At 55.9% G+C, this 1,727-nt stretch overlaps 1 protein-coding gene across 1 annotated transcript in view; it reads left to right on the top strand.

The window, feature by feature from the left end:
- Positions 1-1,727, top strand: part of DCTN1 (dynactin subunit 1) — a 61,153-nt gene that overhangs the window by 30,603 nt on the left and 28,823 nt on the right. Inside the window, exon 9 of the mRNA XM_033511592.1 lies at positions 1,215-1,412. Within this exon, the coding sequence (XP_033367483.1) occupies positions 1,215-1,412 (198 nt within the window). The remainder of the gene's footprint in view (positions 1-1,214; positions 1,413-1,727) is intronic.

Genomic DNA, 1,727 nt, shown 5'->3' with positions numbered 1-1,727 from the left:
TGTGGCAGGAGCATTGGGATGGGTTAGAGCTGGCCAGGACAGAGACAGAGGTGGCACAGCTGGGAGGCCACTTCCAAAGAGAATTCCCAGATCCCTTCCCAGATCCCTTCCCAGATCCCTTCCCAGATCCCTTCCCAGATCCCTTCCCAGATCCCTTCCCAGATCCCTGTGGGGCACAGGGGGCAGTTTGGCAGGGCTGAGGCTCCGAGTCAGAGCGTGATCCTGTTAAATCCAGAGGGTCTGGTTGGCAACACCCACTGATGCTGGGAGAACTGGGGGCCCTCCCACCTTGGGATGCAAAGTCCCCTTGGAGAGGTTCAGGATTTCCCAAATTTGGGAGAATTGGGGCGCAGGGACCAGCACTGGGGGCCCTCCCACCTTGGGATGCAAAGCCCACCTGGAAAGATCCAATATTTCCCAAATTCAGGCATTTTTAATCATTACAGAGTTATTCCTGTTTTGATCTTTAAAATACTTTTCTTATCACTTCCATCCTGCTTTGATTAATGAGTTAATTAGTGCTTGGGAGAGATTTGGGGCACAAAGCCAGGGAGGGATAGCGGGAGAGGACAAGGCTCTGGGAAGGGAGAGCTGGAGAAGGCAGCCCAGGGTGGGACAGGGGATGTCCCCACCCTTGTCCCCATTCCCAGAGCTCTCTGGGAACTGGTTCCTCTAACTGGGTTTTTTTGGGGACATCAGAATGTCCAGGCTGGGAAAGCAGCACAGGAGGAATCCATGGGAGGTTCTGGATTTTTCCAAGTCCTGTTCCTTGTTGTCACCCAGCTTTGGGATTTGCAGCTTTAGCCCCTGTGGCTGCTGCCAGGGAGGGAGGTCACGTCCCTTTGTCCCTGCAGCCCTTCCTTTGGGAGCTGAGCTGCTGGAAAAGGACCTGGATCAGTTTTCCCGGGGAGGAGATCACCTGGGGATGATGTGGATGCTGCAGTGGGATCAGACAGCCCCAGCTCCTCTGGGCGCCCTGTGCCAGGCCTTCAGCACCCTCCCAGCCAGGAATTCCTTCCCAAATCCCATCTAGCCCTGAGCCATTCCCCGTGTCCTGCCACTCCAGGCCCTTCTCCCAAGTCCCTCTCTCCTCAAACTGCCCCAGTATTGATGACAAAAGTCAGGCCAGGCTCCCTGGGCTTCCAGGAGCATCCCTGGAGCTCTGTCCAAAGGATGTCCCTGCTCCTTCCCTGATCCTTGGCTCGCTGTCACAGGAGGAGGAGAATCTCCGTGCTCAGGTCAGGGACCTGGAGGAGAAGCTGGAGACGCTGAAAATCAAGCGCAATGAGGACAAGGCCAAGCTCAAGGAGCTGGAGAAGTACAAGATCCAGCTGGAGCAGGTGCAGGAATGGAAGAGCAAGATGCAGGAGCAGCAGGCTGACCTCCAGAAGCGGCTGAAGGAGGCCAAGAAGGTGAGTGAGCGTCCCTGGGAATGGGGCAGTGCCCGGAGAGGTGACTCCAGCAGGAATTCCAGCCCTGACAAACCTTCCTGGGAGGAAACTTTCCCAGTGTCCGACTAAACCTCCCCTGCTGCACCCTGAGGTCTTTTCCTCTGCTGGGAATTGACACTGGTTGTGTTTGGGAATCAGGCTGAGCCAAGGTGGGACTTTGAATTCCTTATTCCCTCTCTTTCCAGGTGCTTCCCTCTTCCTTCTCTCTCCAGGTGCTTCCTTCTCCTCTCTCTCTCTCCAGGAATTCCAGGTGCTTCCCTCCTCTCCTCTCCCTCT

The sequence above is a fragment of the Parus major genome, unplaced genomic scaffold (assembly GCF_001522545.3).
Source record: "Parus major isolate Abel unplaced genomic scaffold, Parus_major1.1 Scaffold372, whole genome shotgun sequence".
Lineage (NCBI taxonomy): Eukaryota > Metazoa > Chordata > Aves > Passeriformes > Paridae > Parus > Parus major.
This window is presented reverse-complemented; position numbering and strand designations above follow the sequence as displayed.